The 23,534-nt window shown below is 51.5% G+C and overlaps 1 protein-coding gene across 5 annotated transcripts; it reads left to right on the top strand.

Moving 5' to 3' along the window:
* The first annotated feature begins 36 nt into the window (after positions 1–36).
* On the top strand, positions 37–18,642 carry HAUS8 (HAUS augmin like complex subunit 8). 5 transcript variants are annotated; one of them, XM_047849584.1, is made up of 12 exons: positions 2,978–3,042; positions 4,251–4,394; positions 5,900–5,955; positions 7,039–7,332; positions 10,139–10,220; positions 12,779–12,871; positions 12,974–13,068; positions 13,677–13,742; positions 13,847–14,005; positions 15,128–15,269; positions 17,131–17,272; positions 18,226–18,642. In XM_047849584.1, the coding sequence occupies exons 5-12, from the start codon at positions 10,175–10,177 to the stop codon at positions 18,422–18,424; spliced, it is 942 nt and encodes a 313-aa protein (XP_047705540.1). In that variant the 5' UTR covers positions 2,978–3,042; positions 4,251–4,394; positions 5,900–5,955; positions 7,039–7,332; positions 10,139–10,174; the 3' UTR covers positions 18,425–18,642. The 5 variants fall into 5 exon arrangements, with proteins under 5 accessions (XP_047705536.1, XP_047705537.1, XP_047705540.1 ...); XM_047849580.1 differs by lacking the exons at positions 4,251–4,394; positions 7,039–7,332 and adding an exon at positions 37–258; XM_047849581.1 differs by lacking the exons at positions 4,251–4,394; positions 7,039–7,332 and adding an exon at positions 506–605.
* Positions 18,643–23,534: the final 4,892 nt, after the last annotated feature.

Below are 23,534 nucleotides of genomic sequence, written 5' to 3'. Positions count from 1 at the left end.
CCCGCCTCCTCCCTACGGGCTCCGGCCACCGCCTCCTGCCTCTGGTGGATGAAACCAAGTGTGAGGGGAACACAGCGAGGCGCGTGAGCCGGGTTCGCCCGCTCCACCCGCAGGCACGCTCCCCGAGGTCCGTGGCCACCCCTCCTATGGCGCCGCAATATGGCCCGGTCCGGAGCGAGGGGGCGGGCACACGGACTTGAAGAGCCGGCCTTTGAGTTAAAGGCGGGAAATGGCGGATTCGTCGGGGCGCAGTGCTGGGTGAGTTGAGGCGCCGCGGGCCTGGATTTTGTCGGTGCCGGCGAGAAGGCCATGGCCGGGAACTGGTGGGGGAGGGCCAGCAGCGTTGGGGGTTGGGGATTTGATCCCTTCTGGACCCCCCGAGGGTGCACAGGCTCGGGGAGGCGGGGTGCGGCCTCTGCGCATGCTCGGGAGCGTGGGCGCGGAACTAGACCTTGAGTCCCGAGTCAGTTATGTGGGTGCGGGGCGAGCCTTGGCTAGTGGCTTAACCTTTCTGTGCTTCCGCCTTCCTCCCCTGCGAAATCGGCGGAATGACGCCGCGGCTCAGTCTCGTAGGCCTTGTGTGAAACTGAAAAGCTCTTACAACAGTGCGTGGCTCCTGAATGTGATCTGGGGTTATTACAGTTAACGTTTTGTAGTGGACAGTGCTGGGCCACTAAACTATCTCCTTTAATCTTTCCAGTCTCTTTTTTTCTACTCATCCCATTTACAGGTGACATAATAGAGGCTCAGGGAGGGAAGGTCATTTGTCACAGCAGGAACAAGAGAGACAGACTTTGAACACTTGGCGGTGCCAGGTGTGATGCTTGGGCTGGGTTTGTTTTATTTGTGCTTTCGGCCCATGTTTATTGTTCCAGTGCAAATTGAAGTTAAATAGGCCGGCTGAAATCGGTTGGGTTTTCACCACCCTGCGTTATCCTGAGATTCCCATTAGTCTCTCCGACGTTTTGGGGGGGAGGGGGGGTGGTACCAGAGGCTGGCACAGGTGCAATGAACTCCCCTCCCCACATTCAGTTTGACTCCAGAGCCCTAGCTCTGACCCCATAGGGAATCTTTGCTCTGTCCCTTGCCAGCTCTGAGACTTGCCAGGGGTGACCTGTTCAAACCCTCAGGTCCTCGTCTGGAAAACAAGGATAAAGCAGGCCAACAGTGAGGTAGTTGTAGGATTGGGAGGATTTTGCGAAGGAGCAGAGCTTCCGGCACCTAGTGAGCATTTGTGAGGTTGCCTCTCCCCACTGTGGCCCAGCACCGACTTGGGGTCCTCAGAACGTGCCATACAGGAGGTGGCTGCCGTGAGCTGAACAGGTCACTTTGTGACCAGTGGGGCTTGTGTCCTGATGTCAGCAGGGGTTACAGCACCAGGCCCCTGCCCTGCCCCGCCCCTCAATGTGCACCTTCTGAGTTGCTGGTCTCTGTTCGTGGCATTCCCCCTTGCCCAGACGGGACACCTGGGAGGCATCGCTGACTCTCCTGATTCAAGGTTCCCTCTCCCCCATGACATCAGGCTTCATTCTTTCTTTCCTTAAATAGAGATGAAAGGCACATAACATCAAATTAACCATTTTATTTAAAAAAAAATTTTTTTTTTCAACATTTATTTATTTTTGGGACAGAGAGAGACAGAGCATGAACGGGGGAGGGGCAGAGAGAGAGGGAGACACAGAATCGGAAACAAGCTCCAGGCTCTGAGCCATCAGCCCAGAGCCTGACGCGGGGCTCGAACTCACGGACCGCGAGATCGTGACCTGGCTGAAGTCGGACGCTTAACTGTGCCACCCAGGCGCCCCAAATTAACCATTTTAAAGCAAGCGATTTAATGGCCTTCACAAGGCATCTTCACAAGGTGCAGCCACCAACTCTGTCTAGTTCTAGAACATTTTCACCAGCCCAGAAGGAAACTTTGTATGTATTTGCAGTCACTCCCCGTTCTTCCTGCAGCCTGCTGCCCCTGACAACCACCAATCAGCTTTCTGTCTCACTCGCCTGTTCTGGACTTTTCACATGAAATCATACAAAATGTTGCCTTATGTGCCTGGCTTCTTTTACCTAGGATAATATATATACTTTTAAAAGGTTTATTTATTGAAGTAATCTCTACCCCCATTGTGGGGCTCGAACTCAAGAGTCGCATGCCCCATCAACTGAGCCCAGCCAGGTGCCCCCAGGATAATATTTTTGAGATTCATCCATTTTAGCATGTATCAGTACGTCTTTTTAGGGCTGAATAACATTCAGGGTTCCTTGTTTTCTGGCAGGAACCTATGGCCCATGAAGCAGAAGATATTTACTGTCTGGCCCTTTACAGAGAAAGGTTACCAGTTAGGAGCCTATAGAAATAGATCTGAGCCTTTAAGCTGGGAAGTCAGGACTCTGCCAGCCCAGCCCAGCCCAGCTTTCTCTCCTCCTGATCCCGTATCCCTGCCTGGGTTCCCTGCAAAGCCATAGGGCTGATCAGTTGCCATTTCGACATCATTCTTCTCTGCCCTGTGCCCTTGGCCTTGTTGATCCCTGTCTCTGGACATCCTTCGCCACGAACCTGAGCAAACAGGGCTTTGTCTCTCGCCTATCCCCCACCTCTTTGCCTGTCCGGGGCACTCTTCACATTGCCTGACGGGAAAACGCTGTTTTTGCCTCTCAGGAAGGAGCTCCGTCTCCCTTTACCAGGTGGCATCAGGCGCATACAGTTGGCACTTAAACGCCTGCTGAATTAATGAACCCCTGACCGAAGTTGAGATCTTTGAGGCTTGGCAAACATGCCCATTCTTCTCACTCTTACCCCTCTGGGCCCTCCTCAGCTTTGGCCGGGCAGGAGCTCTGTGTCTGTGTTCCAGTGAAGGCGGCCCGGACTCGCGGACATCAGGGTGCCGGGACTGGGTTGTCCCGAGGAAGCCCAGGCTCCTCGCTGCCTTCCCTGAGCCTAGCCAACTATGTTAACAAGACCCCCATCTCCCTCTTCTAGGAAGCCTTCCTCGGGGGGCCCCGGTACTCCTAGTCGTGCTAAGATGAAAGGAAGCAGAACACAAGGTGAGCAAAATTGCAAGCTACCTCACGATCCAGTTTCAGAAAGTGCTTTTGGGGAAGAAAAGCCCGGGCCGGAGCAGGGAAGCTAGGACTTTATTTCACACACTCCTTCGTGTGATGCTGAATCTGGTCACCCAGCCCTGCAGCCAGGGGTGCGGCAGGTCCCGGCGGACGTCATCCAAGGGCAGCGGGCCCTTCCAGCCGTGGGGGGGCGCGTCACGGGCTGTGCGCAGGACTCGCCACTAGGAAGTGTGGGTGAGGAGAGCATGATCCGAACTTGTTATTGACCCCTGGAGTCTCCGTTTCTTCTCTGTAAGCGCCTCGGGGGCGTGCCCACATCTGGGGTCCCCGTGTGGGTCTGCAGTCACTGCTCACAGCCTCCCTTGACTCTTGGCAGTCAGTGCCACTTGGGGCAGTAGACTGGAGGATCCCCCTCGTTGGAGCTCAAGCCTCTGACACAGTGAACTGTTTTCCTCCAAGTGTGCTGTGGGCCAGTGCAGAGTTAGAGCAGAATTCCAGTTCCAAGGGACTGGAGGTTCATAGGCTCCAGTGCTGCTCGATGATCTCGTCTCTAACGTTTATTATGTTTACACGTGGTCTGGTTCTTGAACGCAAATTATATCCTTCGTCACAATACTGCTTCTGTGGAGAATCCACCCCTGTTTAAAACAAACACGTACATTTTAGTTTCTGGAAACTTGAAACTGCTTGTCAGAGATGTTCAAGGAACCCCAGGCCTCCGATCCTTCCAGAGGAGCAAAACCCTTTGCTGATGGTGTTGGACTGAAAGCAGGATGGTTTCCTGTGCTTAGAAGGGGGGGGGGGGGGGAGTGGGGTGTTCTTTGCCCTGATCCTCACTTGACGTCCAGCGGCAGACCCTTGGTGTATCTTGATTTTTCTCTCCCGGCCCCTGCCTGTTCTTGGCCTTGACCCTTAATGCCTCCTGCCCGATCGTCTGAGCCCGCTCACCCCGCAGGCGTGGCTCTTCCATATCCAGGGCTCACTCGGGCCAACCACTAGCTCCTCGTCCAGCTCCATGCTCCCCATGAACTCTGGATGTACCTCCTTTCCACTCAGGGCTGTGGCCGCATCTCCAGCCCCAGTGAAAGATGAAATCCTGGCATGAAGATCCGGTTGGGATCACCGTGTCACTTAACCAAGTTGTCAAACTGTGTGATGTTAATCGTGTCACTCTTTCTGGGTCTCTTCAGTAAAAAGGGGACATCTCTGAGCTCTGGGTGTGCCTAGAAAAAGCGTAGAATCGTGCACTGGATGCCGGGCTGAGCACCTACTCCCTACTGGGCAGTGGCATTTAGCCTTGAGCAAACCAGACTGGCTACGCATCAGATGGAGAAGTAAGGAGACATGGGGTGTGTTGGACCTTGTGGATAGAACAGGATGTGGGTGGCTTCCTGGTCCAAGGGAGGTGCTGGGCTGAGCGGAGCTGGGAAGGAGGGCAGGTGCAGGCACGTGCCTGCTGGTTGGAGGGACAGCAAAAGTGGTCACGGTGTCAGGAACAGGAGTGAGGGCAGCGAGGTGGGAATATGAGATGCGCGAGGTGCGTGGAGGCACTCAGGCTTTACCAGCTAATGGATCTGCAAGGCAGCCCATTCTCAGCCACCAAGGGGGCAGCCGGCCAGGAGGACACAGGGTGTTTTAGGGAGGAGGGTGCCAGCAAGTGCTGTGCTCAGAGTGAGGACTAAGAATTGGTTGGTGGGCTTTGGGGCGGGGAGATCTCAGCGGTCTTGCCGAAAGGGGTTTCTTTGGTGCAGTGGTGATCGGGAAAGCCAGACTGGACCAGAGTGATTCAGGAGAGAGGAGAGGAAGAGGAGCTGGCATCGTAAAGGGGAGTGGAGAAGTGGGGGCAGAGGGTCTAGGTGGAGGGAGAAATAATGGCAGGAAGACCACTGGAGAGGGGGACTGGGATTGGGGAGTGGGGGTGAGGGCCGGGCTCTGGCACCTAGAGTGGAGGGTTTGCTTTACCCCAAAGCACAGAGGTCCCTCCACGTGGTGGGGCCGGGATATGGCCCTGAACTTGGGAGGCTGCTGGATGCTGAGGTGGGAGGGTCTCCTGGGGCTGCTTCTGTCTTGCCAGTGAAGTGGAATCTGGTCCCTAGCTAACTGGAGGGATGGGCCCCCTGTGGGAAGTGGGAGGAGAAAGTGCAAGGGAGGGTCCAGGAGAAAGGGGGGGGGAGACAGAGCAGAGGACTGTGCGTGGTCACTGGGGCTGTTTAGAGACACCCCCTTGCTGCCACAGAGCAGCAGGAAGGGTGCCTGGGGCTGCGCTGTCACCAAGATGTATGGCTTGGTGCTGAGCATGGCTCCCGAGCAGTCCTAAGCTAGGTAAGGGGGTAAAGAGGCGTGAAAGTCCTGTACCATGAGTGGGTCATACACAGACCTGGGTGAAGGAAGGGGTGGTTGGGGTCTTGACCGCAGGGAGTGAGCTGGGAAAGACAGGAGGAGGCAAATACGTGCCCCTCTGTGGAAAGTCTTGCTTCCTGTCCCTTCCCTGCCCCTGAATCCACTTTCTGCTTTGAGCTTATTCCCTCATATTCCTCCATCATAGCTCCTGCAGCTCTCTGGGGCTCTGTCCCTAGCCCAGCGACTTGGATGCCGCAAGTATCCCATCCATGTTGTTGTATACAGTTGGTGTCCCATACATGCTCGAGGCTGCCAAAGGACAGGATCTGAGAGGAGCAAGGAGGAACAGTTCTGCTGTCCCTGCTGTTGATGGGGGGCGGGGGGGGGGTTGGTGAGGGGGCATAGTACCGGGCTCTCCATGGCAGGGGCGGGGGGGTGGGCCAGTTCTCACACTCCACTGTTGTAGTTTTGTTATAAACCAACAACGTGTCCCCCACAGGTGGAAGAGTGGTTGAGTCCCGATACCTGCAGTACGAGAAGAAAACCACCAAAAAGGTAACGACTGTTTTTTGAACGTTCTGAATAGAGTTCCATCAGAACTTGGAATTCTGACACAAGTCACGTGAGCCAGGCACAGCATGGTCCCCGAACAAGCCTTTCGGGGATTTTACCCAGCAGCCTCTGTGATTGTCTCATCCTTCGTTCCCAGTCTTGAGTCTCTTTTGTGAGCGGCGGTCTCTCTGAGGATCCCCTTTGCAAAGACATGACCTCGATTGAAACCTGAAATTGTTCCTGCCTTTCAGCTTGATAATTCCTTTCTGGATTCTGTCCTGAAACAGTTCTGTCGGGTGCCCAGCACACAGTCTTTGGCCTTGGCGGGTATTTATAGAATTTTAAGTTTATTTATTTTGAGAACTAAGGTGAGAGCAGGGGAGGGGCAGAGAGGGAGGGAGAGAGAGAAAATCCCAAGCAAGCTTCGCACTGTCAGTGCAGAGCCTGATGCAGGGCTCAAACTCACAAACTGCAAGATCACGACCTGAGCTAAAATCAGGAAGAGTCAGACGCTCAACCAACTGAGCCACCTAGGTGCCCCCTTGACTGGTGTTTGAAAAACACCTACCGGGTCTTTGAGAAGGATTACATACATAAACAAACTTAAGTAATAGTGTGACTTAAGATCCAACTTGAGGAAAAAGGAAACCTTTTCACAAACTGATGTCACTCCTTGGGCGTGGTTTGTTGTTTTCAACAGACTTAGTTGTTTTTTTTGGTTTTTTTTTTAGAGGAGTTTTAGGTTCACAGCAAAATTGAGCAGAAATCCAGAGATTTCCCGTAGAATCCCTGCCCCACACCCTCACAGCCTCCCTGGTCAACACCCCCCCCCCCCCCCCCCACCAGAGAGATGCACATTTGTAACTGATGAGCCTACACGGACACGTCATCAGCCAGAGTGATTTTGTTGAAGTGATTTTCAACAAAAGATCACAGTCCGTGCCTCATAATTTTAATGTCGTCTTGCAGACTTGTTTACAGCGCCCTATGTGTCTCCCTGCTGAGGTAGTTTCCATCTCTAAGAGCTTGTCCATTTTCTTTCTTCTTCTTTTTTTTTTTTTTTTTTTCCCATCTCTTAACATACAGTTTACGTAGAGTGAGGCGTCACTCTCCAGCCTACAGTTCTGCGAGTTTGGGCAAAAACTCACCCAGTCACAGACACACCACAGTCAAGATACCGAACAGTCTGTCACTCCCAAGATCCCTCGGTGCTCCAATGAAGCCAGCCCCACTGCATCCCAGGCGGTTACCTGTTTCCGTTTCTGTAGGCTTGCCTTTTCCGGAAGGTCATTTAAAAGGTGTCACACGGGATGCAGCCTCTTGCGTCTGGCCTCTTTCACGTAAAGGAGAGGAGGTCTCTCCCTGTGGTTGCCTGTCACAGTGAGTGTTGGTTCCTTCTAATGGCTGAAGAATGTTCCATGCTGTGTTTAGCGTTTGCGAGGGAAGGACATTTGGTTTGTTTCCCATTTTTAGCAATTGTGAACAAAGCCACCTCAAACATTCCTGTTGTGGGATTCCGTGTAGATGCGTTCTCGGGTCTCCCAGGAGAGGAATTGTAGGGTAGGTGTATTTTTGGCTTTGTAGGAAACTGCTCACCTGTTACCCAAAGTGGCTCCAGGTCAAAGTGGCTCCGCTGTGGAGAGTTCCAGTCGGTACTTGTGAGATGGAAACCATTCTGGTGGGTGTGAAGTGGTATCTTGTTGTGGTTTTAATTTACATTTTCCTTAACAACCGCTGATCTTGAGTATTTTTTCTTTTTTTTTTTTTTAATTTTTTTTTTTTTAACGTTTATTTATTTTTGAGACAGAGAGAGACAGAGCATGAACGGGGGGAGGGTCAGAGAGAGGGAAACACAGAATCCGAAGCAGGCTCCAGGTTCTGAGCTGTCAGCACAGAGCCCGACGCGGGGCTCGAACTCACGGACCGCGAGATCACGACCGGAGCCAAAGTCAGACGCTTAACCGACTGAGCCACCCAGGCGCCCCTGATCTTGAGTATTTTTTCATGTGCTTACTGGCTTCCTGTATCTTTGTTGGTGTGTTCTTTCAGATCTTTTGCCCATTTTTAAATTGGGTTGTTTTCTCCTTGTTGAGTTTGGAGAACTCTTTCTCTCCCCTGGGCCCCAACCCTTTATGGTGATTTTCAGATATTTTCTCCTAGAGTGTAGCTTGTCTTGTCCTTCTCTGTAGGGTCTTTTGAGGAGAATTGAATCCTCAATTTTGATGAAGTCCATCTTAATGGATTTCTGCTTTTATGGGCCATGCTGTTGGTATCTCACCTAAGAAATCTTCGCCTAATGCAAGATCACAAAGGTTTTCTCCCATGTTTTCTTCTATGACTTCTATAGTTTTAGATTTTACATTTGGGTCTGTGATCCAGTTTGAATTAATTTTGGTATCTGGTGTGATAATGGAATTGAAGTTCATTTTTAAGTGTATGGATGTCCTCTTGTTCCAGCACCATTGGTTGAAAGGACCTTCCTTCTCCCATTGTATTGTCACCACCTCTGCTGACAAGCACTTGACCTTTTTTGTGCGCGTCACTTCTGGATTCCATTTTTTCCCATTGATCTACGTGTCCTTAAGCCAGTTCTAGATGCCAAGCTCACTGTAGTCTCTAAATCAGTTAGTGTGAATTCTCCCACTCTATTCGCCAAACACTGGCTCTCCTAGTCCCTTTGCTTTTCTATGTAAGTTTTAGACTTTGCTTGCCGTTTTCTGCCAAAATTTCTGCTGGGATCTTGAATGTATTGAATCTGTGCATCCGTTTAGGGAGGATAGCATCCTAAAAACACCAAGCCTTTCAATGTATGGATGTGGTACACCTATCCATTTATTTGGTCATGTTGGCCTTCCTTTCCTTATAGGCCTTCCCTATATTTTGTTAGGTTTATACCTAAGTATCTGGTGGTTTTTAGTGCTGCTATACGTGATACTGTGTTTTCTTTTTCTTTTTTTTTGTAATTTTTATTTATTTTTGAGAAAGAGACAAGGCAAGTGGGGGAGGGGCAGAGAGAGAGGGAGACACAGAATCTGAAGCAGGCTCCAGGCTCTGAGCTGTCAGCACAGAGCCCCACGCGGGGCTCGAACCCACAAACTGTGAGATCATGATGTGAGCCGAGGTCAGACGCTTAACCAACTGAGCCACCCAGGCACCCCTTTCTTTTTTTATAAATGAAGAAATTGGTTTTTAATTTGAGGTATGATTGACATAAGTTATATTAGTTTCAGGTATACAACATAATGATTCAGCATTTGTATATGTTGCAAAATGGTTGCCCCAGTAAATCTAGTCAATACCTATCACTATACATAGCTTTGTTTTTTCCTTACTGAGAACTTTTATATAGTACTGTCTTTGAATTTCACTTTCCAGATTTGTTCATTGCTAGAAATGAGCTATTTTTATGTTGACCCTGTATCCTGCAATCTTGCTAAATAAACTTTATTAGTTTGAGTAGCGTTTGGGATTTTCTTTGTAAATCATGTCATATCTGTAAGAAGAGAGTTTTACTTCTTGCTTTTTGATCTGTTTACCTTTTATTTTTTATTCTGGGACCTCCAGTAGGGGGTTGAATAGGAGTGGTGTCTACGCATGGAAATATTCTTGCTCTTTACGAGATTTTCTTTTTGCTTGTATGTTATTGTAATGGTTTGCCAACTCTGCATGCCTTTTTTTTTTTTTAATGTTTTGAAGATTAATACCTGTACAAAACTTTTATTTTTCCTGATGACTGAAGTAATATGTTGTTTGTCTAAAACTGGCAAATGCAGGGCAGGGGGGAGGCATCTGGCTGGTTCAGTTGGTAGAGCACGTGTGACTCTGGATATCAGGGTCATGAGTTCGATCCCCATGATGGGCACGGAGCCTACTTAAATAAAATAAAATAAAATAAAAATCTTGTAAATACTATAAAGCATGTAGAATATCAGTCAACTGGAACCTGCCGTGCCAGAGATAATCCTTGGTACACTTTTTGGTGTTTTCCTATATTCTGTGCATGTGAGGGTATCCTTTTTGACATAATTAGTTCATCCCGTGTATATGGTAATTACAGGTCAGAACTCTTTTTGTCAACGCCTTGCTTCCAAGTAATAGCAGGTGCAAATTGCACAGACCATGAAGGGGCCCCTTCTCGTGCAGGGGAGGTGTCTTTTGCCCTAAGTGTCATGTGTTCCTCTAACAGGCTTCTGCAGCAGATGCATTAAAGACCAGTGGGAAGATGCCTGAAGGTACAAGGAGAGTCCACCTGCTCCAGAAGAGCAAAGGTGTGTAAAGATGGAGGAGGGTGGGAGACAGCTCTGAAGTCCATTCAGTAAGGGATGAACACGGTGGTGAATTTTGTTTTCAAGTACGCTAAAGTCAACCTCCCTCTTTCTGAGAAGTGTCAGAAGCAGCAGCTAGTTAAAGTGTTTCCGTGTGAGGACAAATTTGCAGCATGCGGGGAGCTGTAGGGAAATGGCAGGGGGAAAGGGGAGGTTACGTCCTGTATGGCCCCGGAGAAGAGCCACCTTTCCAACATGGCGCTTCCTTGGTCACGTGACTATTTCTTGGGTGGGACTTCCGGAAGCAAGACTCAGAAGGGGCGTGAGGCCTCATCTTCCTGTCTCTCGCCACCTTGGGTTAGGTCTTCTTCGTAATGGTGTCCCCTGACCCGTTCCAGAAGCTGTCCCCAAAGTGATACGAAAACCTTGCAGTTTCCTGATTGTAGACATAGGTGTTCCTTGTAAAAAAGAATGGAAAGTGGACAAGGAGGGTGGAAACTCCCTCATGATCCCCCACTCAGATCGTCACTGTGTATTAGGTGTTCCGTTGTAATCCGTGTGCCCATCCCGGACTCTGGGAAGGCCTCTCCCCAGGCGCTTCCTCCAGCTCGTCACGTGCCCACTTCTCCAGCGATCACCGGCAGCTCTTTGGCACGAAAGCAGCTCACAAAAAGCAAAACCGTTTCTTGGCCCACACCTCCTTGTTCAAAACGGCAACAGCTTTGAGTCTCATCGTTAAAAATGAAGTACAGTTGACCTTTGAACAACACGAGTTTGAACCGCCTGGGTGTACTTATGTGCGGGTTTGTCATAGTGCAGTGGTGTGAACGTATTTTATCTCGTGACTTCCTTAACGTTTCCTTTTCTCTAGCTTACTTTGTCGTAAGGATGTGGTACGTATAAGAACGTACATAGAAGAGCGATACAGCGTGTGTAAGGATGCCGTGTATAATACATACAACATAGAAAATACACCCTGATTGACTTTATTTTGTCGGTAGGGCCTCCGGTCAACAGCAGTAGTTACATTTTGGGGGCTTGAAAATTTGCTGGTCCTGGTCTAGATGTTTGTCAGCATTTGTGCTGTTCTTGACCCGGGGGCATGACTGAGAAACAGCACGTGAAACTGGGGCCGGCTGTCTGGTCTCTCCTCATGCAGTTGGGTTGAGGGCCGTGGGTCAAGCCGGGAAGGCTGGAGTACAACCCAGAGGGGTCAGAAATGGGGCTGGCCACATCCGGGGGCGCCTGGGTGGCTCAGTCCGTTGAGCGTCCAACTTCGGCTCAGGTCATGATCTCACGGTTTATGAGTTCGAGCCCCGCGTCGGGCCGTCTGCTGTCAGCACGGAGCCCCCTTTGGATCCTCTGTCTCCGTCCACCCCACCTCCCCCACCTCTGCCCTTCCCCCGCGCACGCTATCTCTCAAAAATAAATAAACACTGTGCTCGCTTCGGCAGCACATATACTAAAAAATAAATACACATTAAGGAAAAAAGCATAACCATGATAATTAAGAGAGACTGCTTATTCGAGCTCCACCGTCTAGCTCCCTAGGAGGTTACTTTTCTCAGTGGAAATGCTGTCTGTACACGTGGATGACAAAACCTATAACCAGTGCAAAAACAATAGCAATAAAGTCTCATCTCCCTCCTCACCCACGAGGTAGATTTTGTTTCTCTAGAACTTTTCAAAAATCCTAACAAAGGGCAGCATACCCCACAGATCGTCATTTCGCTCTATTTATCTCCACATACTCATTTCCTCAACTTCACGGCTGCTCATTAAAAATTTTTTTTTTAACATTTATTTATTTTTGAGAGAGAGAGGGGGAGAGAGAGAGAGGCAGACAGACAGAGCATGAGTAGGGGAGGGGCAGAGAGAGAGGGAGACACAGAGTCCGAAGCAGGCTCCAGGCTCTGAGCTGTCAGCACAGAGCCCGACGTGGGGCTCGAACTCACGGACCGCGAGATCATGACCTGAGCCGAAGTCGGACGCTTAACCGACTGAGCCACCCAGGCGCCCCTCACGGCTGCTCATTAAATCACTTTCTGTTTAGTTCCTAACACGACAGAGAATTCCACATACTGTCTGTTCGTTTTGCAGCCCGCTGGAGCCCTTGCCTAGTTGAAGCCCGCAGTACCCCAGGGCCCATTTTAGACGGTGTAAGGCATAATTTCCCAGTTTTAAATAGAGGTAAAGATGAAGGGAACTCCCAGGGAAGATGAACAGTCCAGAAGCCGCTGGAGAAAGAAGGGAAAAACACAGGGAAGGACAAGTACATGGCGCGTACCAGACTTCCTACCCAGAACACAGCATTTTTTTATTAAGCTACGCAGAAAGGCTTATAAAGCCTGCGTCTCATTTCTAGTTCTACTTAGAAATCCATTCAACCCGCTGGCTGGGGAGTTGCAAAGCTTTCTTAGCCTTCGGTGCTGCTCACCTCCCAAGAAGCTGAGTTTTTGGAAGCAGGTGGTAGCATCCAGAGAGGTTGCCGGCTTCCCGACGGAGGTGTGCAGTACCTTGCAGACCGTGCTGACCTCTGGGGGTTCTCCCTGGGCCCACAGACAGCAGTGGCATTGGGAAAGGAGACCTGCAGTCCACGTTGCTGGAAGGGCACGGCACCGCCCCGCCTGACCTGGACCTCTCGGCCATCAACGGTAAGCCGTCCGCCCTGCCCCTGCTTTCCCTAGCGGGGGGTTGTCCCAGTCGGCTTCCGAAGGAAGCTCCTCTCACCTTCAAAATGCTCTCCTTGGCCTTAGACAAAAGCATGGTTAGAAAGACTCCGCAGTTAGAAAAAACGATGTCAAAGAAAACCGAGTCGACGTCCTTTTCGGCTTCACAGAAGAAGAGCCCAGTAAGTGTCTGAAATGAAAGGGAAGCTACTCAGAGAAAGCTGATACCAGCTCCTGCCCCATTCAGGTGCCACTCGAGGCCCTGAGGCTTTGTGACTGAACAAGCCAGCCGTGCGTTTTAGGACAAACCGGAGACCACGCGTGTTCTCAGAATGTTCCTAGAGCTTACGTTTCCCCAAGTACACATACAGGAGTAGTTACGAACACGAGATCGCGTGAAAAATGAGATTTGGGGCCTTATTTGCCGGTGCCGTGCTCGGGGAGGCCGGGGGCCGGGCCGTGTCCCCAGGGGAGGACAGCTGGGCTGCGGTCTCACGGGGGTGGGAGGCCCGAGACCTGGTTCTGGTGCGGCGGTGACCGATGGGTGCCCCCTGGCTGGCCCTTCACCAGCCAGCCATGGGAGGGGGCCAGACCTTCCTCTGCCTTCTCCCAGAGTGCCCAAAAAGACTAAACTGGAAAGTAGACACAGTGGGTTGACCTACAGGAGAGAATCCTCAAACTCCTGAACTGAGTAAAGTTTGTAAAGGTTAGGTTTCTGCCCCTCTGGGGGAGAGAGCTAGATTTATACCAATTCGTCGGCAACCAAAAATGTCTTTTTCTCACCCTCGAGGGCCCGTCTGAGTCGATGGAAATGATGGAATCTCAAACGTTGCTCCTGACTCTACTGGCCGTAAAGGTGAGAACGGAGCCTCGTTCCCGCGTGATGTGGGTGGAAGGTGGCCTTTGTCAGCCGCAGAGAGGAGTTTCCTCCGGCCTGAGCTCTTGTTGCACACTCAACAGATGGAGAACAACCTGGTTCCATTCGAAGAAAAGGCAGAAAGAAACTTATTACTAATGTGCAAAGAGAGGGAGAAGCTGCAGAAAAAGGCCCACGAGCTGAAGCGCAAACTTCTCCTCTGTCAGAGGAAGCGGGAGCTGGCAGACATCCTAGACGCTCAGGTCAGCGGTGACTGGTCTCCGAGCCACGTGTCCCGGAGGGGTGGTCCCGGCGGGGAAGTTGGAGGGACTGTTGACGGTACGTGTCACTGCCGCCGGGCTCTCACTCTGCGGCCAGCTTTTGACACCGCTGGGTGTCAGTCTGTGACAGCTTCTAAGAGGATGGGGCTGTGACGTCAAGTACCAACCAGCCGCAGGGACCTGTCCCTTCATCACACACGTGCACGTGTTCTTTAGGCACCTGTCGCTTGTGCTCAGTGACACGAAGATGCAGTCCGGGCCTCCCTGCAGGGCCAGGGTGCTGGTGGGAGACGAGGTCTTGGTGCCGTGTGGTCATCACTGGGACAGAGCCCTGGGAATGAGAAAACTCGAGTGGCAGAGAGGGGGAGAGAGAGAGAGAGGGAGAGAGAGAGAGACAGACAGAATCCCAAGTAGGCTCTGCACCATCAGCACAGAGCCTGATGCATGTCTCGAACTCTGATCAGGGCCCACTTACCCTAACGACTTCATCTTAACTCCGTTACTTCTGTGAAGACCCTGTCTCCAAATCAGGTTGTGTTCTGAGGTGCTGGGAGTTGGGACATCAACAGAGGAATTTGGGGGAACGCGATCAACCCATAATACCGTGTGTGTGTGTGTGTGTGTGTGTGTGTGTGTGTGAGAGAGAGAAACAGAGAGCACACCCTGCGGCCAGGCCCTGACCTAAGATCAAGGTCTCAGTTCTCATGGAACTCACAGTGTTAGGAAAAGGAAAGACAAGTAAGCAAATGTGTCCTTACAACCCCCCACGAGGACCCTGACAGCATGTATGAAGGAGAAGGGGGTTGCTGGGGTAGCCTTACAAGGGGGCAGACATTTCAGCTCAATTCTCTGAAGCAGGAGGGCCCAAGCTCCCTAGGGTGAGGGCCTGGTCCTGGAATGTTCTGGAAACCATGTTCATAGGCGGCCTGGGCCACTTTGCTGTCGGCTGAGCCTTTGGAGAGCTGCCACACCCATGTAAGCTTCCTGGAGGATTCCTTAGGAGATTCTGAAAGAACAGCGTGTCTTCACCTCACACGGACCGTTGGACTCCCCAAGTGCACGACTGAGTCTTGTCTGACAAAGCTCATTCTCTCCTGCCTGCAGATTGAGATGCTCAGCCCCTACGAGGCTGTGGCCGAGCGCTTTAAGGAGCAGTACAAGACGTTCGCGACGGCCCTGGACACCACGAGGCATGAGCTTCCGGTGAAATCAATCCACCTGGACGGGGACAGGCAGCAGTTCTTAGGTAGGAAACAGGGCGGCTCCTGGACAGGGAGCGGGTCCAGCGAGTGGCCCGTGCGTGTCGGCGCTCCTTGTGTGCCAGCCACCTTTATCCGCTTGTGTCGCGTCACGCGGATGGCGCATCCCTCATCAGATGGCAGAGGACACGGGGGCCGGCAGAGCTGGGGTTTGTCGAGACTTGTGCCCCACGTAAGGACCGTGCTGGGATTTGAACCCAGGTCGGTGGAACGGGCCAGTAATTCCAAGCCCTGCTGAAAGGCACTCCTGGGGAGCAGATGTAATCCCCTGAGACTGGGGGCGGGTCTCTTCAGACCTGCTGATCCCCTGCCTGTCCTTCCTTCTCAGCAGCTCCGTGGGATCCCTCGCTTGCCTAGGCTTCCCGCCCAACCCTTTGAAGAAATCAGCAGGCGTGCAGAGTGCCGTGCTCGGTCTTAAAATTCTCTTTAGAGCAAGTATCCTCCCCAAACAAGTTTTCAGCCGTCCTGGAATCCGGTCATTTCCAGGCAGGGCCCTTGCCAGCCATCTAAGTATGTTTTGTCTGAGGCTGATGTACTAGGACATCTCCACCTAAAATCAGATGGACTTTCCTTCCAGAACTTTCCATAGACACAGTTCAAGGTCACAGAGGGTGTTGCTGAATTGGTAATCTCGGACAGAGATGGTTTTTAATCCAGCTTTTCCCAGTATGAAATAGGAAGCCAGTGGCGTGGAGTCTTAAGGAAGGAGCCTCGTGGAGCAGTTCTCTGTGTGCAGGCATCCGGTTTTAGGATTACCGCAGTGGCCGCGCACGCCTGTGGCTCCTGGACTCTGCCTCTCATAAGTGCCATGGGTGGTTGCCAGGAGTTGGGGTCGGGGAGTGTACAAGTGTCCTGTGGCTCCTGGAATCAGTGACAAACTGGGCAGCTTAAAACAATAGAAACGTATTCCCATCAGTTCAGGGTCCCGAAGTCTGAAATCAAGGCCTCAGCCGAGCTGAACCTTTCTAGAGGCTCTGAGGGAAGAGGCGTTCCATGCCTGTCTCCTGGCTTCTGGTGTTGCCCCCGGTTCTTGGCTTTCCTTGGCTGGTGACAGCTTCACTGCGGTCCACCTGTGTCTTCGTACAGCCTTGCCCTTGAGCATTCCACTTCTGAATTCCCCTCTTCTTAGAAGGATGCCAGGTACCAATCAGACCGTGCCCTGTGACCTCATTCTAACTCAGTTATGTCTACCAAGACTCCATTTCCAGGGAGGTCACATTCACAGGCACTCAAGATTAGGTCCCGAACGTGTCTTTTGGGGAGGATGCGATTCAGACCCCCATTAGAAGTATTAAGAGGTCAGGTGTTTGGAAAAACCCTTCTCGAGGTCTCAAGCTGTTACTGTGTGCAGTTGTGACGTGTGTACAGGTGTGTGTGCCAGAAGCGGACAGGTGCTGGTCTCCTTAGAGCAGGTGGGACACAGTGTGGATACAGGCTGCTGTCTCGGGGGTGGGGGCACAGAGATCCTGGGAACGGAGAGAGGGAACCACGGTCTTGGGTTTAAGTCGCTCGTAGCACAGACTTCCTTGGCCTTTTGCGTAGGTTTCTGTTGAGGACATCGAAGTGGCTTTCCAGGTCTGTTCCAGTGACTGCCTGCATGGCGGACAAACCTGACCCACGATCTCAGGCCGCCATGATCTCCGGCAAAGGGGCACAGAGGCGGTACCAGCACGTGAATGTCGCCCTCCACCCGATCCTCTCTGCCTTTGAGCTTCACGATGCGATGCGAGCGAGCGTAGCCTACGAGCATTCCAGTGAACGCGAAAAATCTAGTCAGCTGCCCAACCTTCGCATCCATTGCTTGGGGCGCCTTGAAACCCTTGGCTGACCCTCCCTTCTCCCCTCCAGACAGTTTGCAGCGTGAATTGACGACCACATGCCACCTGCTGGGAGAACTTGGGATCGGCAGTTTAGAAGAAAATTTGAAAGCTCTGAACCTGCTGAGCGAACTCAAGGAAATGACCCAAAAGAAGGATCTAGAGCTCCGAAGGTATTTCAGAAAAGATTTTAAGTTGGGAGCAGCTTGCCACACTCAGGAGAGCAGGCAGCTGTGGTTTTGCAGAGGCCAAGGGTGCAAGGGTCCACTGAGGCGGGGGAGGGGAGTGGGTAAAGCACCTCCCAAGTCAGTGCAAACCCCTGTGTGCGTTCTCCAGCACACATGGGAGAAAGGGGGCACTAACAGCCCCAGCCCTTTACTTTCTCAGAGTGACAGCACTCCAGGTGCCCTTGGATCGGCTGTTCACGCTTTAAGTGTCTCCTGGGGTGATCTTAGAACTTGTTACTGGAGTGTAAATGCATGGAGAACAGGCACAGACCTTGACAGTATAGCCCGATGGGTTTCACATGCGTGTGCCCCAGGTCCCAGTGCTCCCCACAGCCAGCTCCCCCACCGGCATCTTGCCCGCAGGGGATTTTCTTCACTCTGGGGCTTTCCTTCTCTTCTTCGGTATAAGAATCTTGTGGTGTTCTCCTTTGTGATGTTCAATTTACTTCCTGAAATGCCTAGAACACTGGAAAGGTACTCTTGAAGAACAGCCGGGTGCATACTGGGGCATTTGCTGCCCCTGTACGTGCCCTGAGATTGAAGGGGGACCCATCAGAGGGCTCCAGATGATAAGGGTCTCAGGTTCGGCTGGCCAGATACGCTCCTTTAGTGTGGATTTCCCCGCCATCGTGTATGCTGCGTGAGGACCACCCGGTTCCTTTGTGGCGTGGTCCCTGACATGGCGTCAGTGTTCCCGAGATCATCTTTTATGCCTGCCCAGTCCTGTTCTTACAGGCGTCTCTGGGTTCTGTTCAGACGGAGCTTCCCGCGTTTTCCCACGAACACACAGGAAGTAACCCCTTTCCCCACACCGCAGCCGTGAAGGCTGAGGTGCCCCGGCTGTCTGGCTCTTGGGCACAGAGAGCGAAAAGGCCTCACCTGCCCTGTTGTTTCTGCAGGAGCTTTGCCCAGGTGCTGGAACTCTCTGCCGAGGCAAGTAAAGAGGCGGCCTTGATCAACCAGGAGGCCTGGGAAGAGACCCAGGGCCTCACGGCCTCCAGCCAGTGGTATTTCAATCAAGAAGGCGCCTGCGGGGAAACTCCGGGACACGTCAGGCCTCCGCTCTTGCTGGCCACTAGTGAGCCGCGCACGGTGTGAATCTGTGTGCAGGCCGTGTCCCCTGACACAGCTGGGGACCTCTGCAAACTGTAGGGAAGAAAGCCCGTCCCCTGCCACTGGCTCAGGGCACACGTGTGCTGTGGTGGCACATGTGCGATGCTCTGGGAGCTCGAGCACTTTAGACGCTAATTCAGCAGAATAGCTGTTTTGTATGAGCATTTCGCCTGATATTTAAAAAATAAAACTTTTGCAATCGCGCCTTAGTTTCTACTTAAGCGGCCCGTGGAAGGCACGCGGTATCTTAAGTTCTAAACAGCTGGTTCTGAGCCTCGGGACGACGTCTGGGACGTTAGGAGTGTTTCACTTGCAGGGTGATTTCACGTCCTTCAGTGATTGGGCTGCTTCTGTCTACTGTCCGACAGCAAGTTGGAAGTTGGACGTTCTCCACCCAGTCCAGAATCCCGGCACTGTTTGTTGCTGGACGCGCAGACGGGCTTTTGCCATAAGCTGCGGTCCACACCCCACACCCAGGAAGGCGCAGAGACTCGGCCCAGCCAGCCCACCAGCCCCTGTCTACACTGCGTGGGCTCTGGCCGTCTTGGTGCTCCCCAGGTAGCGAGCCTCCATTGGTGTTTGCTGGTTCCCGTTTACACACCTGTGCCACAGCTCTGGGTACCGGCACGTTCCCCAGAGAGACCCAGTATCCGTCCCCATCACGCGTTCGAGTAAGAGAGACAAAGCCACTGTCCCTCACGCCGTTCAAACGGGGCTGCTCTTGTTCGGCTTTCACCTTTGTCCCACCGACCCGAGCAGCCCTATCCGGGGCCTCCCCAGCAGGTTTGGATTTACAGCTGCGGGCAGACCTGGGGAGACGTCCTAGCCGTTCTGTCAAACAGCCAGTGACTGAGACCAGCTCTTCCCATCAAGCCTGTTGAAACGTTCTAGTTTCTGTCCACACGTCCCCCATCATTCTCAGCCTGCACATTCCCAGTCCCTGCGTCCATTCAAAGCCCCCTCTGGGGCTTCCCGTGGAGTTTCTGTATCAGAGTTCCAGGAGCTTTTCTCCCAGCCCCTGACCGCCTCCCACCCCCCTCCCCCATTTGTGTGCAGAAAGTGTTGGGTCCATAGAAGGGGACACCCAGGAACCCGGGTCCCTTTCTCGGTCGTTACCTGCAGTTACCAACCCGCTTATTGCCCTGCAGGCCCTGTCTCCCCAGTTTTTAACAACCAGTGTTTTCAGTCTGCTGTCAAACTGTTACTCTGCGGAGGACCTCTCTCTGCCTGTTGCTGGATATTATGGGATATAAGCGTGTTCCCGGTCTGATGGAACGTGACTCGGGTCCAAACTCACAAGTTCCGTTCCGGTTCCCCTATAGCACTCTGGGCACCCACGTGTACCACTGGGTAAGCAAAGCCCCTTCAGAATTGGTGTCTCTTCCCATCAGGACCCATTTTTTTTTTTAATTTTTTTTTTTTTAATGTTTTTTATTGAGAAAGGGAGACAGAGTATAAGCGGGGGGTGGGGCAGAGAGACAGGGAGACACAGAATCCAAAGCAGGCTCCAGGCTCAGAGCTGTCAGCACAGAGCCCGACGCGGGGCTCGAACTCACGAGCCGCGAGATCATGACCTGAGCTGAAGCCGGACGCTTAACCGATTGAGCCACCCAGGCGCCCCAGGTATGTCCTATTCTAATGCACCCCTCAGATTCCCATAGTGACTTCCACAGGGCTGCGCCCCGTATGGGCGTCCCTTCTGTAGGCCGGCTTTCCCCTGCCATTTGCCGGATTCTATGGCCAGTGGCCACGACCCCCAAGTCGAAGACCCCAGAGAGAGGGACTCTTGGTACTGCTTAAGTCTCCCATGGCCGCTGAGAAAAGAGTGCGGTTCAGCCCCCCCCCCCGGACTGATTTGTACCTTCTCTGGTGAGAGTGCTGGCCTTCCAGACAGGCCAATAGCTTGGCCATTGTTGTCCATAAGCCGCACAGCTCCTCGTCAGTTGAGAGCTGCTTATAGGGCACGCTTTTAGTGACAATAGAATCTGGCAGCTGTTCACACGGCTTCACAGCCCGTCCCAGGGGAAAGAGGCTCCCTGCCCACTCATATCTCGAGTATCTACTCCTCTCATTTCCTCAGCACGGTTGTGCGTGGAATTAGTAAAGTGTGGGCATTGCTGTCACCGATAGAGTGTTTCTCCGACACCATCAAAAACACGATGGGAATGGCAGGTTTCGAGAATATTTCATATCCTGGGCGCCTGGGTGGCTCAGTCGGGTCAGCATCTGGGCTTCAGCTCAGGTCGTGATCTTACGGTTCGTGAGCGCGAGCCCCGCATCGGGTTCTTCCCCGATCAGGATCCCCGATTCGGATCCTGTGTCCGCACCCCCCACCCCCCGCCCCCAGTGCCTCCCCCTTGCGTGCACATGCACTCTCTCTGTCAAAAATAAACATTAAAAAAAAATATTTCATATCCTTTAGTTACAGAAGGAGGCTTCATTAACCAGAAGTCTGGGAAGAGAACAAGGAAGTCCATTAGTATTTCAAGGGAGAGAGCACCACTGGGAAATCTCGGGGAGAGCTCGAGAGCATGCTCCCCTCAGGTGACAACGTGCTTCGTGCCTCCTGAACCCACACCCAGGCCACGTTCACTAACCCGAGTGAAGACCTCCCTGCAAACAGCTGGGAAAAGCACATTCCTACGACGCTTGTTCAGAGAGGGCTTTTCAGTGATGGGTATGTGATACTCAGTGAACTTGACCACTTTATGCACTTGTTATAGCTATCTGTATGGTCACTGGTTTTTTTTTTTTTTTTTAATTTTTTTTTTTTTTTCAACGTTTATTTATTTTTGGGACAGAGAGAGACAGAGCATGAATGGGGGAGGGGCAGAGAGAGAGGGGGACACAGAATCGGAAACAGGCTCCAGGCTCTGAGCCATCAGCCCAGAGCCTGACGCGGGGCTCGAACTCACAGACCGCGAGATCGTGACCTGGCTGAAGTCGGACGCTTAACCGACTGCGCCACCCAGGCGCCCCTTTTTTTTGATATTTTAAAAATGAACCCCTTTTGCTATTCAAGTCTCTGTTTTCTGTGTATAGGGGGCTGCTGAAAGTTATGATACTTTTTTTTTTTTTTTTTTTTTTTATGATACCTTTTTAAGTTTACTTACTTTGAGAGAGAGCAGGCGCATGTGAGTGCCCGAGCAGGGGAGGGGCAGAAAGAGAAGGAGCGAGAGGATCCCAAGCAGACTCTGTGCTGTCCGCATGGAGCCCAGCTCGGGGCTGGATCCCACAAACCGTGAGATCGTGACCTGAGCCCAAATCGAGAGTTGGACACCTAACCGACTGAGCCACCCAGGTGCCCCACGATATTGTGACTGATAGTAAGAAATAATATGTTTGGTCTTCACCTGGATTTTGGGCAGAGCTCCGACCACCCTTGCAAACCACTAAGTGATGAGAAGGAAAAAGGTGTATTTTGCTGTTAACCAGGCGACTTTTGGAAAGCCCCTAGGTAACGTAAGGATGGGGAGAACCAACTGTGGTGGCTAGAGGGTTGGAACTTTGAGCTCCACCCGACCCCCAACATCCCCGTCTTCTGGGAGAGGTGAGGGGCTGGTGATTGAGTTCAGTTGCCAAGGGTCAGTGTTTGAATCAGCCATGCTCGTGGGATGAAGCCTCCATAAAACCCCAAAAGGATAGGATTCAGAGAATGTCTGGTCTGCTCGGTGAGCTTAAGGAGGTGCTGGGAGGGTGCACGTGCAGGGAGGCCATGGAAGCTACATGCCCTTTCCCCCCCTACCTTGCCGGACGCATCTATTCTATCAGGCTGTCCCTGAGTCATATCCTTTTATAGTAAATTGGTGATATACTGAATGAGTAAGCAGTTTTTCTTAGTTCTGTGACTCACTCTAGCACATTAATGGAACTCGAGGGAAGAGGTCGTGGGAACCTCTGATTTTATAGCCCGTCAATCAGAAGCGCGGAGAACAACCTGGACTGGTGATGGGCAGCTGAAGTGGAAGACAGCCTTTTAGGACTGAACCCGGAGGCAGTGGGCCTCACACTGTCTCCGTGTAGGTCGTGCCCGAGTTGAGTTAAATTGTAGGACACCCAGCTGGGCGTCCTAGAATTGCTTGGTGTCGTGGAGGGAAAACTCACACATTGTAATTGGTATCAGAGTAAGACTTGTGTTGTCTGACACTCTTTGAACAGCCCGTCCTGAGCCTTGGGTATGGGGCTCACTGTGCGGCCTCTGTGTACGATGGGAAGGTTGTGCTCAGAAAATGTTTATATTGGAGGAGGCTTAAAGGGTAGACATTGTTTTCGTGAATGTACCCATCTAACGCATCCTTTCTGCTTTCCCTCTTCAAACACTGTTAGGGCTGAGGATAAAGAAAAAAAGAGGTGTATTCAAACAAGATGGTGGAAAATAAAGCACGATTATATCGATCAATGCAGAAAAGGCACTTTGCAAGATGCAACACCCTTTCATAATAAAAGCGCTCAACAAAGCGACTTAGGGAAGCTACCTCAACATAATAAAGGCCATATATGAAGAACCCACAGATCACATCACACGTCATACTCAACATACTCAACAGTGAAAGACTGAAAGCTTTTCCTCTAAAATTAGAAGCAAGGATCTCCACTTTCACCGTTTTTATTAAACATAGTACTATGGAAGTCTCAGCCAGGGCAATGAGGTAAGAAGAATAAAAGCCATCCCGGTAGGAATTGAGGAATTAAAATCATATCTGTTTGCAAATGACATGATAGTATACGAAGAATCCTAAAATTCCACACATACACACACACACACACACACACACACAACTGTGAGATCTAATAAATGAATTCAGCAAAGTTGCAGGATACAAAATCAACACTCAGAATTCAGTTGTGTTTCTATACACTAACAATGAACAATCCAAAAGGGAAATTAAGAAAATAATCCACTTGCAAGAGGACCACAAAGAATAAAATGCTTAGGAATAAACTTAACCAAGAAAGCAAAAGACGTGTAAACTGAAAACTAGAAAACTTTAGTGAAGGAAAGAAGACACAAATAAATGGAAAGACATCCCATGTTCATAGACTGGAAGTCGTAGTGTTGTTAAGATGTCACTATTACCCTAAGTGATCTATAGAT

The sequence above is a fragment of the Prionailurus viverrinus genome, chromosome A2, assembly GCF_022837055.1.
Source record: "Prionailurus viverrinus isolate Anna chromosome A2, UM_Priviv_1.0, whole genome shotgun sequence".
In the NCBI taxonomy this organism is placed as follows: Eukaryota; Metazoa; Chordata; class Mammalia; order Carnivora; family Felidae; genus Prionailurus; species Prionailurus viverrinus.
The sequence above is the reverse complement of the archived record's forward strand: the minus strand, read 5'-3'. Positions and strand labels throughout refer to the sequence as shown.

Excerpts from the sequence above, each read along its gene's own strand:
- HAUS8 (XM_047849580.1), top strand. The coding sequence starts at position 230 with ATGGCGGATTCGTCGGGGCGCAGTGCTGG. Across the intron at positions 13,069-13,676 it reads CTTCACAGAAGAAGAGCCCA|GGCCCGTCTGAGTCGATGGA; the intron begins GTAAGTGTCTGA and ends CTCACCCTCGAG. Across the intron at positions 14,006-15,127 it reads CAGACATCCTAGACGCTCAG|ATTGAGATGCTCAGCCCCTA; the intron begins GTCAGCGGTGAC and ends TCCTGCCTGCAG.